The 14,340-nt window shown below is 38.7% G+C and overlaps 1 protein-coding gene across 1 annotated transcript in view; it reads left to right on the top strand.

The window, feature by feature from the left end:
• Nucleotides 1-6,653, top strand: part of pn (exopolyphosphatase prune) — an 81,230-nt gene extending 74,577 nt beyond the window's left edge. The window contains exon 6 of the mRNA XM_067140397.2: nucleotides 6,323-6,653. Within this exon, the coding sequence (XP_066996498.2) occupies nucleotides 6,323-6,505 (183 nt within the window). The 3' untranslated portion in view covers nucleotides 6,506-6,653. The remainder of the gene's footprint in view (nucleotides 1-6,322) is intronic.
• The last annotated feature ends 7,687 nt before the right edge of the window (nucleotides 6,654-14,340 follow it).

Genomic DNA, 14,340 nt, shown 5'->3' with positions numbered 1-14,340 from the left:
CCGTTAGCCACATGGAAGAATAGGGGCTGATTCGTACCTTTTTCTTTGGTGCGTGCTGGTAAAATATTTCCAGTACCAGTGAACTGAATTTGTTTACTTTAGAGTTTATGTTCTGAAAATTACGTATACTATCCCTAGGCAAGTTATACGCATCGTGTCTTAGTTTATTCCGGTCCATATATTGTAAGTCTCGTATTGTAATGCAGCATGGTTTGTACTTATGTACTCATGTATAATAACACTTGTACAATAGGTCATGTGAAGAGATGCCGGAACCGCTACAGATTACACAACAAGGAACAAGACAGATAAAAAAATTTTTAATATAAATTTCTATAGCACAAATTAAATGAAACATACACACCATGTTAATTCTCTGAAAACAATGTGGAGATATAAATAACAGTTTAACCAACATGACAACTAAAGGAAAGGAAATGGGAAGTAGTTGGGAACCCTGCCAGGTCCATGAGAAGGTAGTACGTTGCCGGGAAAACAAAATTAGCGGTGATCCCAATTGAACACTACATTTACTGAATTAAAAAAATTGGAAAATGACGTTATAAAACAAGGCCAATAATGAAATACAAATTAAGTTAACATAGTAAATAAACAAATTTAAAGATATCAATAGTGTCAATAGTACAAGCTTCAACTTTACACCGACTTAAAAACAATGTAAAGAAAGTTTTAACAGTCATAATTTTAAGTCATGACAAGGTAGTTTCGTAAGGTAGTTCCGGACGATACCAACTTAAAATTACATATAAGAAAATGAGCTCTCAATTTACCAAGGACTATCCCTCTACAACCAAAGAAGTTAAAGAAAAATACACGTTAACATAACACCACATGCAGGTTAAGATATTAGCAAGGAAAAGAAAGCATGTTAATAATTAAAAATCCTAACTCAGAGCCTGATCAAATAGCCGCCTTTTCAAAAACACCTCTGAATAAGGTGCATACCTTAAACGGGAATACTTTAAGAAGAAGCAGGTCTACTGGAGACAATCCTGGAGGAAATTAAAATTTACATATTTATTACCAGTATATAAAATCAAAGAAAAGGGGAATGCCTCCAAAACAAAGGGGGTATGACTAGCTGCGAGGGCTAAGTCATTTGAACTTAAAATTGGTGAATGGAAGGTACCCCGGGCAAACTCCGGCATGGAAAAAAAAATTTAAATAAGAATTTACATTTAAAGGTTAAAATCCAAAACATGAACCAAATAGTCCTCACCTCGGAGGGCCGGAGGTTCCATCAAACGAAGGAGAAGACTGCTCCCTTCCCGGGTCATAAATCAAAGACCACGGATACAAGCTTGTCCCTGGCCAAGTCTCCAGGAGCCAGAAATGGGGCAATCAAGAGATAACCAATTAGCACACCTGCGGGTCTTACATTCACCAATCAGGAATCGCGCTATTTAAGCCACTCAGGGCTCCGAAATTTTTGATGAGGAAAGATCTTTACATCTTCCAGAAACTTCCTTTCTGATGCAACAGGAAATCACTAGAAGCATCTTACCAACACAAGCACATGCAGCTACACCCTGCCATACAAGTTATTACCTAAATCCAAATGCTAATTACACAGATATTTACATTATAAAATTTTACACAATAACCAAATAAATGTAAGTTTTTGTTCTTGGTCTTCAGTCATTTTTCAAGGCAAAGCAAACGAACATATTTTACAAAACAAATGAACATATTTTACAAAATCAAATAGAACAAAATCAAAATGAAAATGATGACTCTTGTCCTTCCTTAACATGCGTTTTAATACCGTAACATTCCTCCCCCTGCTCAACTTCGATAATGACAAGAGTACTCCTGTTGTCAAAGGGAATTGCTCCGCAGACCATAGCTCCTGTTGTTAAAGGACCATAACTCCTGGTATAGGTCCAGTGTATAAACACTGCAGACATCTTGGCAAGACAGAAATGGCTCTCATCTGAGAACAACAGATCTCCACTCTGCCCTCCAGTGAGCTCTAGCTTGACACTGACTAGGTTCTAATGACACCTAACTGCTGATTTCAGTTCTCAGCATTGTCATTTCTAGGCATCTCACAATCCCTGGGAGATTTAGCAGAAACTTCTACATTCTGTGAAAGTTGTTGTTCGGTGTTGTCTATTGTGGTTTGGAGTGATTGTTCTGTATTTTTTGAGGAAAAAACAGGCAAGTGTAGTGACAGTAACTTAAGTCTGCTACATCGAGATGCTCGGTTTAGTTTTTAAACTGGAGCTGGAAAACAATGTTATTGAAATCCAGGCTGTTTGGCTCCAGGAAGAGGGGGGCAACGTCTCATACTGTGGGAATATTTATGGCTATACTCAGAGAATTGGCATCATTTCCAGATAGAGAGATATTAAATGGCCCACAAGATCATCCAATTTTATTCCATGTGACTTCCTTTTGTAGAGGTACCTTTCGTCAAGTGTACGGTACATGAAAATAAGCTATGGGCAATGGGAGACTTGAAAAGAAGCATAAGGGATGTAGGTTCTATTTCTGATGGACCTTGTACTAATGATCATTTCAAGCCATTTGTATTACAGTGTTGCTGTTGTTGTTGTTTGAGCCATCAGTCCATAGACTGGTTTGATACAGCCTTCCATGCCACCCTATCCTGTGCTAACATTTTCATTTTCTACATAACTACTACATGCTATATATGCTCTGATCTGCTTGTCATATTCGTACCTTGGTCTACCCCTACCGTTCTTACCACCTACACTTCCCTCAAAAAACCAACTGTACAAGACCTAAGTGTCTTAGATGTGCCCCATCATTCTATTTCTTCTTCTTGTCAAATTTAGCCAAATCGATCTGCTCTCACCAATTCAATTAAGTATCTCTTCATTTGTGATTCTATCTACCCATCTCATATTCAGCATTCTTCTGTAACACCACATTTCAAGAGCTTCTATTCTCTTTCTTTCTGAGCTAGTTATCATCCATGTTTCACTTCCATACAATGCCATGCTCCAGATGAAAGTCTTCAAAAGACTTCAAAATCATTTTTGTAATTCCTATATTAATATTTGTGGTGAACAAATTTCTTAAGAAAGGCCTTCCTTGCTTATGCTAGTCTGCATTTTATGTCCTCCATACTTCTACCATCGTTAGTTATTTTACTACCCAAGTAACACTAGTCATCTACTTCCTTTAAGACTTCATTTCCTAGTCTAATAGTTCCTGTATCACCTGACCTTTTTAGACTGCACCCCATTACTTTTGTTTTGGACTTATTTATTTTTATCTTGTATCCCTTCCCCAAGACTGTCCATACCATTCAGCAATTTCTCCAGATCTTTTGCAGTCAGATAAAATAACAATATGATCAGCAAATCTCAGGGTTTTGATTTCCTCTCCTTGAACTTTGATACCCTTTCCAAATTCCTCTTTGATTTCCTTTATCGCCTGATCTGTGTAAAAATTGAAAAGGAGAGGGGACAAACTGCAGCCTTGCCTCACTCCTTTCTGGATTGCTGCTTCTTTTTCAAAGCCCTTGATTCTTATCACTGCAGACTGATTTTTGTATAGATTGTAGATAATTCTCCTTTCTCGGTATCTGATCCCGATCACCTTCAGAACCTCAAACAGCTCGGTTCAATCAACATTATCGAATGCCTTTTCTGGATCTACGAATGCCATGAATGTGGGCTTGTCTTTCTTATCAGTCCTCTAAGATCAGATGTAAGTTCAGGATTGCTTCATGTGTTTCCACATTTCTTCTGAAGCCAAACTGATCTTCTCCCAACTCAGTTTCAACTTGTCTTTCCATTCTTCTACAAATAATACATGTTAAAATTTTGCAAGTGTGAGATACTAAACTAATGGTGTGGTAGTTTTCACACCTGTCAGCACCAGCTTTCTTGGGAATAGGTATAACAACATTATGCCAAAAATTGGATGGCTCTTCTCCTGTATCATACGTCTTTCACACTAAACTGAATATCCTCTCCATGCTGGTTTCTCCTAAGGCAGGCAGTAATTCTGAGGGTATGTCATCAATTCCCAGTGCCTTGTTCCTCTCAAAGCTCTGTCAAATTTTGACCTCAAAATTGGGTCTCCCATGTCATCAGCATCAACAGCCTCTCCTTGTTCCAGAACACTATCATCTACTTCTTTACCTTGATACAGCTGTTGGCTATGTTCCTGCCATCTTTCTGACTTGTCTTCTTTCCCTTGAAGTGGTTTTCCATCTGAGCTTTTAATAATCATCACCTACTTTTCCTTTCTCCAAAGATCTTCTTGATTTTCCTGTATGCAACACCTACCTTTCCTAAGGCCATACAGCCTTCAACATCCTTGCACTTCTCTTTCAGCCATTCTTCCTTAGCTCGCCTTGACTTTCTATCTACTTCTTTATTTGCCTGTATTCTTTTCTGCCCTCCTCTTTTTTTTTCATTCTTGTACTTTCGTCGTTCGTCAATCAGGTCTAGTATCTCTTGAGTTATCCATTAATACATTATTTCTTAGTTGATATTTCCTTTCTTCCTAACTTTTCTGTAGCAGCCTTACTGATATCATTCTTCGTGACTGTGCATTCTTCCTCTACTTTCTTTCCTTCAGCCTTTTCATTTAGTCCCTGCGTTACATATTCCTTGAAACAATCCCCCAACTTGTCTAGATCCCATCTCCTTGCATTCCTTCCTTCCTTCAATTTCTTCAACTTCAGATGGCATTTCATGACCAACAGGATGTGGTCAGAGTCCACGTCTGCTCCTGGGAAAGTCTTGCAATCCAACACCTGGTTTCTAAATCTCTGCGTAATCATAATGAAGTCTATTTCATACCTTCCAGTGTCTTCAGGTCTCGTCAATGTATACAGCCATCGTTTGTGATGTTTGAACCAAGTGTTAGCCAGGACTAAATTGTGATCGGTGCAGGATTCAACCAGCCAGCTTCCTCCTTCATTCTTTTGTCCCAATCCGAATTCTCCTACTGTATTACCTTCTCTTCCTTGGCCTACCACTGCATTCCATTCTCACATCACAATTAGATTCTAATCACCTTTTACAGATTGTATTAAATCTTCTATCTCTTCATATATTCTTTTCATTTCTTCATCATCCGCTGAACTAGCAAGCATATAGACCTGCACTATTGTGGTGGGCATTGGCTTGGTGTCTGTCTTAACCACAATAAACCTTTTCACTATGCTGGTCATAGTAGCTTACCTGCTGCCCTATTTTCTTATTCATTATTAAACCTACTCCTACATTTCCCCTGTTTTATTATGTGTTGATAATTCCCTAGTATGCCTCTTCAGTGATGCCTAGGCCATCTCCATCTATGACAGCTGATGGCGGAGCTGTTGAGGATCCAACCAGCCTTAGGGCTGAAGACTGAACATACATACAATTCTGTAGTTGCCTGACCATAAATCCTGCTCTTCCTGCCAACATACTTCACTTACACCAACTATATCTAACTGTAGTCTGTCCATCTCGCTTTTCAGTTTCTCTAACCTACCACAGTGATTCAAACTTCTAACATTCCATGCTCCGACTCTGAGAATATCAGTATCCTTATTCCTGATGATTGCCTCCTTTCGTGTAGTCCCCACCTGAGGATCCAAATAGGGGACTACTTTACCTCCGGAATATTTTACCCGAGAGGAAGCCGTCATCAGTACATCATTCTTAGAGAGAGAGCTGCATGTCCTCGGGAGTTAGTTACGGCTGTAGTTTCCCGTTGCTTTCAGCTGTGTAGCAGTATCGGTGATGATGATAGCTAGTTGTTTAAAGGGGCCTAACATCTAAGCTCATTGGCCCCTGTAGCAGTATCAATACAGCTAAGCCATGTTAAGTATTATTGTAAGACCATATCAGTCAATCTTTCAGACTGCCACTCTTGCAACTGCTGCTACCCCGCTTTCGATGAACCATTCGTTAGTCTGGTCTCTCGACCAATACCCATCTGATATGGTTGCAGCTACGGCTTGGCTACCTGCTTCATTGGGATATGCAAGCCTCCCCACTGCAGCAAGGTTACATGGTTCACAGGGGAGGTGCTGCTCCTCTTCCCTCAACAGCTGATAAAAATTTCATCTGCCGCATTGCACCAAGTGATGGAGGACTTTCAGGGAAGGGTTGCCTGAATGCATGGACTATGGACAACAGCTAAAAGACATCATTCCTATAATGTAATGACTACTGTATATTGATATAATGTGTAATCAATTCAGTTACTTGTGCTTAACACGGAGGAAGTATCTATTTTATTTTAAATCGAAAACTGCTAATGATCACTTTATACAATATGTATTACAGTGTTGTTGACTTATAAAGTACTTCTGTTCTCTCAACAGCTAATAGAACACTTGAAGAAGAGTTCAAGTCCTTCTCTCCTCCTGGAACCACTTCACTCGGTTATCCCTGGTTTGACCCTCTTTAAGCAAGGAAATATAAAGGCATCGCGGAAAGAAATTGTTCCCTTGGTAAAAACTGCTACGGAATCCATTGAGAAGCTAGGAAGAGAATGTAAGCCATAATACTATGTTATGGAAGCATTTGAGAAACAATGGCTTTTTAAGAAAAATATTTTTCATTTTACAAAAGTGTAAAAATGTGTGCAATGATTCTTAAAAAATCAGTGGAACTGTAAGTTCTGAGTCTTAAATATACCGTAGCACATTTGAACATATGTTTATTGATGAGTTCTGATCCCTGGTCAACATTTTCCTTGCCGGGCTGAGTGGTTCAGTCGGTTGAGGCATTGACCTTCTGACCCCAACCATTGCCCACGAGATATACAAGGCCGGGACATAGCTACTAATTTGCCACTAAAAAGACAGCCCAACCGAGTTCACGGTTTGGCCGCGAGATGTCAGGTTTCTGTTCTGCTCTTGGTGGATTTTAACATTGTGATGTACGGAGTAATTGTGATATTGTGTTGATTTTATGCCATTTATTGTGTGTATTGCCTCTATCAGTGAGTGTCCGTGAGGTTGAAAAGCATGGTGCACTGTTGTGTACCTCTGTGTACTTTGGATACCACTAAAAAAGCAAGAAAATGTGACGTTCCATAAATTTCCTTCGGAGTGTGGTTTAAGAGAGAAATGCAGGCAAGCTATTTCGAGGCACGAATATGTAGCTTGCATTTCAATACATCAGATTTCAGTGTAAGCATTCCAGTCAAACGAATTCTCTCCAATGAAGTTCCTTCTATTTTTAGTGTATGTCCTGTTCACAACAGAAAAGTGTCAAATGCAGGAAGGCTCCAGCTCCAAGAAATGACGTATTGCCATCAAAATTTAGTAAAATTTCTGATTCAGATAATGATGAACATACCATATCTTCAGCATATAACTGATCTACGTCACCCACAAACAAAAAAGAAGTACCTATAAGTCTCATTTCTATGTCATGGAAAGGCTACGAGTATCTCTGTTAAATCTAAATATATATTGATGAGATTTCAAATGCCAGATTACAGAAAAGTCTTTATATTGAGAAGTAGGATACGGTAATGAAATCAGAAAAATGATTTAAGGTATATGAACTTGACCAAAATGTAAACCAAATGGAAAATAATTGTACAAATGATCATTTAGGAGCTTTATTCCTGTTAGAACAATCTGAATCTTTCGTGAAGAAAAAGTGAAATACGGATAAACGACCCTAAAAATTTGCGTCCTCTGGCATTGGAAAGCACCTACCGGCTACAGATTTGAGATCCTTGCACTGCTCAACTGTACCACATCAGAAGGTGCTGAAAAATTATATAGGATTTTCTAATGGCTAAACGGGCATAACATCGCTCTCCAAATGAATGTCGCAACATCAGATGTGTGGAGGAAAAGGTAGGGTAGCTGATAATTTATAAGGTGGTGATTAAACCCGAAGTTATTTATGACTGCAATCTCAATCAGTTTATCGGATACACTGAGGCAGAATTAGAGAAAACGGGAAGAAGTGACAAACTCGCAAATAGACTTCTGCTTATTTCGTGAAATACTTATTTCATTTAAGCAAAGTATAAGAAATACGTTGTAGAAAGTAAGTCATACAACTGCTCTTGGACTATTTTTTAATCTCACATCTGTTTGGTGTCTTGTGAAATTGCTAGTTTTAATGAATTTTCATAAGTTTTTGCACTGGAACCTCTTTCAATGAGCGGGCAAGACAGCTCAGTAAAGAGAACTCTAGCGGCACTTGTCGGAAGTATCTCGTAGGCAACGCTCCAACTAGACAGGTTCAATCCTGTGGTATTTGAAGGTGCTCAGATACATAAGCCTCATGTTGGTAGATTTATTGGCACGTGAAAGAACTCCTGCAGGAAAAATTTCCAGCACCTGGACGTTGACGAAAACCGCCATTAGTAGTTAGTGGCACGTAAGAATAATAATATTATTATTAACACTTTCCTTCCATCTTAATCAGTTTTGGATATCATGAAAGATTGCAGTCAGATTCCATCTTTTCATGACTGAATGGCACTCAAGAGTAGAGATAGTAGTAACAGGATACAAACTATTAATTAATAAAAAATTTTTCCTCATGTGATTCTTAACATGTCTTCTAGTTGTGTCTGTGGTTTTGTTAGCTGGTATTAAAATTATTTTACCTGTAACTGTGTATCCGAACCTCTTAATACTTTTCCAAAAGTCTTATTTACTTAATTTACATAGAGGAAAGACTGCACACAGTACTCAATGAATATGAAGATTCGATTCACTACATTCTCCCTAGGAACATTGCTGACCTACTTGTCCATCTTGAATTTGTGTGCATCTACTTGTATTTTGGTTTAGGAGCCATAAATTTTGCTGTTATCTAGTTGAAGTTAAAGTTACAAATTTGGCTTTTCAAATTGGTCAACTCTTAATGAAATAGTGTAACCCTTTAATGAGTTCTGTGTCCTCAGTCCTCTGAGGTGATGCAACTCTTATCAGATACACATCCATGGGAGGTGAGCTGCATGTATCTTTTTTTTTTTTTTTTTTTTCTTACCTAGTACCAGCCTGTCAATCTCAAATCTCTTTTAGTGTCCAGAATCAAAGCCAGATCTCAGAAGAAGTAACTAATATTGCTAAACTTATACTAGAGAGGTGGACAATACATTGAGTAAAATAATGGAATAATCTTCTTCTTCCTGGTCTTGGGGTTGGCACTTGGTGTACTTGGCCCAATTTAGTAGCTAGATGCCTTTCCTGACTCCAGCCCTATGTGGAGGGATTATTCCCTATTGCATATTACTGTGGTGGTTGGTGGTATAATGTCATGTGTTGTATATTGGTGAAGAAAAGTATATTATGACGAGCACAACCATACTCAGTTCAAATCCCCAGTCCAACCTGGAATCAAAACTGGGACCCTCTCAACCAGAGATCAGTATATTGACTACTCAGCCAACGTAACAAGATAAAATAATGATATAATTTGGTCTAACTTATTTTGCTTCATTACTTGAACACTTTTGCAGCCACTGTAACTTTTCGTAATTGAGTATGCTACACAAGGGGTATCTGCGCAAAAATCTCAGTGGTGGCTAGTGGCTGTGAAATTAGGTGAAGAGCTAATAGGGAGGAGGGGGGAAGAAAAAATTACACATGCTTATATTAATGATTGAACTTACATATTTCATGTATATGAAATCGATCCTTTGGTCCTTAAAGGCTTTGAGCTTGTTGGTGATGTCTTCGTAGAATGGCTTTTTCTTCATTAACTGCGGTATAAATTCTTTTTGAATTGCAAAATTCCCTAAAGAAGAAAGTCTCTTAAAATTGAATTCCTGAGTTTTGTTTTTATATGCAGGGTTATTCGAAGGAAAAAAAAAAAGGAAGAGATTACAAACATTTATTTCTTCCATATTACAAAAGGTAGAACACAATTCCAACGTTCCTGGACAGACAAAGGTTTAAAATTTGAACAATCCATGTAGAAGCGCCGCTGTTGCAAGTTCCAGTCCCGGCCACATTGGCGCTGGTGCTTGTCGTGCCTGGCCGCATTGCTTGTCAGTTGTAGTGTAAACAAATGGCGACACAACAGGGAAAAGCATTTTGTGTGCTGCAATTAGCAAAACTAGAGTCCATTATTGGAGTTCAACATGCTATTCGCCATCAGTTTAATAAACAACCACCTTGGCGTAAGCAGATTTGCCAGTGGCATCAAATGTTCATAGAAGATGGTTACTGTGTGTTTGTCCCTATGCCTGACACTCTTGAAAGTTTGCGACATTGAATTGTTGAAGCTGTGAATTCAATAATTAGAGACCACCTGGTTCGTGTGTGGCAAGAAATGAGCCACCGCTTTGATATTTGTCATGTAACATAGTACTCATATTGAAACCTTACAAAAGTGAAAATTGAACTCTTTTTCTTTCCAGGAACATTGGGATTGTGTTTCTATCTTTTGTAGTTTGGAAGAAATAAATGTTTCAAATCTGTTCCTTCTTTTTGAATAACCCCGTATTTTGAACAAGAAAAGAATCTTTCCACAGGTGCTGAACTAGAGGTGATGGACAGAATAAGGGAGAACAATTTATAGGCATCCATAAAAATGTCCTTATCCTCTTGAAGCATTTCCAGCATCTTTTCATTGAAACTCTGTCTTTACTTTGCATTGGCATATAAAATGGAGAGTTCATTTCCTAAATGGTGTGTCTTGGGGAACACAGATCCAAAGGTATTTTCCACATTTCATGTTCACTAGAAGGAAAGTATGTGTGTCATGTTTCAAATTTTGTTGTTAGCAAGGCAAACTAATGGAATTTTTTCAGTCTTGAAAATTTTCATCAAAATGTGGTCCAAAATTTCATAATATAAGGCTCGATAAATTTGAATACATTCATCCTGAGGAAGGGGCCATACTCTCGTGTGAGGCACATATTATTCATTTTGCTGGCCTTTTCAAAGAGAATTGAAAAATACAGTTCATTCATCTTGTGTTTTTTTTTTTTTTTAGCATATCACAAGTAGTCCTATTTTTTATATACAGTTGTTAACATCAAACATTTCCAGTTTGTCATGAAACACTAGTGCCAGAAATGTGAATTCAAAACTGTTCGTGTGAAGAAAACCTCTGGCAAGTTGAGCAGAATTATTGTCGGACTGTTCACAGCAAACTGTGGTCTCAAAAACCTCTATCAACTTTTCGCAGTTCACAATTACACCCAACACTTTTGAGTTGGAGCTCCAGTGGACAGGTGTTAAGTAGGAATGCGTGGCCCTGATGCAGAGGTAACTGCATAGGTTCTCTTTGCTGAGTAGGAATTCCAGTAATAGAAGAAAAAATATACAACACTTTCATGTTTGTTTGGCAACTGTGTTGTAAGACTAAATTTAGGAAGTTTGCCATACAGTATACAAATATAGCAAGAGGAGCTTCCACCTTAATTTGTTTTGGAGTCCATTTAAATGGCCAGTTATCACACTTGCGCCATCGTAAGCTGAATGGTCCCAAAAGTTTATCCAATAAAGCAAACAAAGATTGTGACTGATGATTTGTCAGCACTTACATCATAGAAACCTAAGAAATGCTCCACTACAGCTCCATCAACATTAACAACTCTCATTGTTACAGAACACAGGGAGACCTGTGTAATATCTATCATATAGTATGTCTGAACAGAGAAAAAACTCAGGAATTTCCAATTCAGTTTTTACAAAATCATTGATGTAATCTGAAATGCACTAAATTAATTTATTTCGTATACTTTTTGATTCATCACTGAGCAAACTTCATCTTGGAATACCGGTTTTGTATTTCTACAAGACTCCTTGATACCAGCAACAACTAAGTTCCTTAAAATTCCCGTGATCTGTTGGGTCTGTTGTTTCATTGTGACCACAAAGTGCTAATTCTTGCGTTTTCATAGTGGGCATCTGAAATTGTGTTTCGATTTTTCTAATGTTTTGAGATTTACCTGGCACTTTAAGTTCTCTGCTGAATCTTAGTGTTTGTATAAAAATCGAGTCATATTCAACAAAGCAGCAAATCCTTTTCTATTCTAAAATTTGCTTTCATTGCTAAGAAGCAAGAACAGCTAACGAAACCATTTCTGCTGGTTGGAGAGGAGCACGAGTATGGGAATTCCTTAAAACACCACCCTTTGAACCTAACGAGGGACCATCAATCAATGTTAAGAAAACTTGGAAACTGATTTATACACCATCCTATAAAGAACACACTGAAATATTCAAAACCCTCTAATATTACATCCTGTCATGCATATATGTATGAGTAAAGATGTGCAGGTGGGGTTCGTCAGTGTCCAGTCGAAGTGAAGTACCTACTTTTGAACTGATGACGCAGTGTAAGAGAAAGCAGGCGAGAGAGAGAAAGAGAGAGTGTACTGTGATTGCAGTGAACCTGGCACCACGAGTTGTGTACAGGTCATTCCAAAGTAAGATATTGCCTGTAAAAATGAACCCTCTTTGTGCCCGTTGCATTTTCGGAAGTGTTCCAAAATGGCGCCTATGGAAGGTATAGACTACTCAAACTAAAAAGAGTACACAACAAAGTCTTAACATTTAAACACAAAAGGAGGCCATGACTTACTTGAAACCACTACATTTCAAAGGCAGTGCAGAAGAGAACAAGGTCAGACGAATTGTTTCAAAAAAAACAAGTAAATAGAATAGATTATTGTAAAAAATATACTTCAAAAACTGAACTCGAGAGGATAAGAAGTGAATTGCTGCAGCTCTGTAAAAATAAGATGATCAAGATTGTGGCGGAATTTTTTAGGAAAAACTACTATAATTTAGAAGAAGACGGCAAAACGACCTGTTAAAATACTGTGGAGGATATAAATACGGCGAAATATACGAGAATTTATTCAAATACATATACTGATAGACCCGAGGCGCAAGATCAGCGATTGTTCGGAAAACGTAAACTGGAAGCCGCAAAAAGAGGAAAGAATAGGAGAGAATTACTCCATTAAAAGAAAAGAAGAGGAAGGTGTAATATTTTTAAAAATTAAATAATATAAATTTGAAGATTTTCGCAAGACAAGGCGGAAATATCTTACGCGGACTAGAGAATTGGTGGATAATAACGCAAAAGAAAACTAAAAGAATAGCTTAAAAGAAATATTAATCTAACAAGAATATAAAATGAATATTAGTTCTCGGAAATATTTAATCTTATTGGCAGTTATTCCAAGATGATGATTATCTGCTAAGCATCCAGATGGACCAACATGGAGGGAGATATCATCCGAACAGCTAATAATTATAATTTCGTGTGGCTATTTCTAGCCGAGTGCAGCCCTTGTAAGGCAGACCCTCCGATGAGGGTGGGCGGCATCTGCCATTTGTAGGTAACTACGTGTTATTGTGGTGGAGGATAGTGTTATGTGTGGTGTGTGAGTTGCAGGGATGTTGAGGACAGCACAAACACCCAGCCCCCGGGCCATTGGAATTAACCAATTAAGGTTAAAATCCCCGACCCGGCCGGGAATCGATCCCGGGACCCTCTGAACCGATGGCCAGTACGCTGACCATTCAGCCAACGAGTCGGACATCCGAACAGCTGAACCTACCCGAGATGAGATGAGGAGTCCAGCCGAACCTCGAACCATGGCCAATGAACCAGAGATGTGACGAGCAGAAGGAGAGCAAATGACGGCTGATATAACGAAAGACGAGCTAAGTGTTTACGATAAGTAACATAATTCTTAGGTTAATATGGCATATAAACCAAACCAAACCAAACCCCATGGCACTACAGCCCTTGAAGGGCCTTGGCCTACCAAGCGACCGCTGCTCAGCCCGAAGGCCTGCAGATTACGAGGTGTCGTGTGGTCAGCACGACGAATCCTCTCGGCCGTTATTCTTGGCTTTCTAGACCGGGGCCGCTATCTCACCGTCAGATAGCTCCTCAATTCTAATCACGTAGGCTGAGTGGACCTCGAACCAGCCCTCAGGTCCGGGTAAAATCCCTGACCTGGCCGGGAATCGAACCCGGGGCCTCCGGGTGAGAGGCAGGCACGCTACCCCTACACCACGGGTAATATGGCATATGCCATAGAATATTCTATGTATGAAATACTTAAGTGTGCAAGTGAAACAGTGAAGTTACATTTAAGCTGCTAATGATATGTTAAGTCAGTGTAGAATTAGATAGATATCTCGTGAAGTATGATTATGTATGAACAGGTGATTCAACGAGGTACTTGAGAATACGATTAGGAAGGAAAGTAATATAACAGCTGTTTGCAAAGATTGTCATGTGATGAAGAATATCTATGAATCTCGCAAAGCCATTCAGTCAAAGATTACGTCATAGGTGGATCGCGTGCGAGAAGTGATTAGATAGAATCGAGTTATTCCTTGTAAAGTAATATTATTAGATGCATTTAGTGGCGTATTCTGCCAGG

This window comes from Anabrus simplex, chromosome 2, assembly GCF_040414725.1.
Source record: "Anabrus simplex isolate iqAnaSimp1 chromosome 2, ASM4041472v1, whole genome shotgun sequence".
Classification (NCBI taxonomy): Eukaryota; Metazoa; Arthropoda; class Insecta; order Orthoptera; family Tettigoniidae; genus Anabrus; species Anabrus simplex.
Note: the sequence above shows the minus strand (reverse complement) of the source record. Positions and strands in the feature narration are given on the sequence as shown.